Below are 240 nucleotides of genomic sequence, written 5' to 3'. Positions count from 1 at the left end.
CAGCAGCAGCAGCAGCAATTCTCCCCCCCCCGGATATTCTTTAAGACTGTCTTCTTCAGCCGCCGCTCCTCGGCAGTGGAGGCGCTGCTGCTGCGGGTTGTCGCAGCAGTTGCATGGGGCCGCAGCAGCAGCAGCAGCAGCAGCAGCAGCAGCAGCAGGAGCACTGCTGCTTCTGTTCCGCTGCTGCTGCGCAGCAGCATTGCAGCAGCAGGAGACACAGAGGAGACACTTGCAGGTCAC

The 240-nt window shown here is 62.5% G+C and overlaps 1 protein-coding gene across 1 annotated transcript in view; it reads left to right on the top strand.

Annotated features, from left to right (window-relative positions):
• The window catches only part of EMH_0048820 (uncharacterized protein), a gene marked incomplete at both ends in the record, with an annotated part of 6281 nt that overhangs the window by 4398 nt on the left and 1643 nt on the right, over positions 1–240 (top strand). Inside the window, one exon of the mRNA XM_013496451.1 lies at positions 107–240. Within this exon, the coding sequence (XP_013351905.1) occupies positions 107–240 (134 nt within the window). The remainder of the gene's footprint in view (positions 1–106) is intronic.

The sequence above is a fragment of the Eimeria mitis genome, genomic scaffold (assembly GCF_000499745.2).
Source record: "Eimeria mitis Houghton genomic scaffold, Emh_scaff2112, whole genome shotgun sequence".
In the NCBI taxonomy this organism is placed as follows: Eukaryota; Apicomplexa; class Conoidasida; order Eucoccidiorida; family Eimeriidae; genus Eimeria; species Eimeria mitis.
The sequence above is the reverse complement of the archived record's forward strand: the minus strand, read 5'-3'. Positions and strand labels throughout refer to the sequence as shown.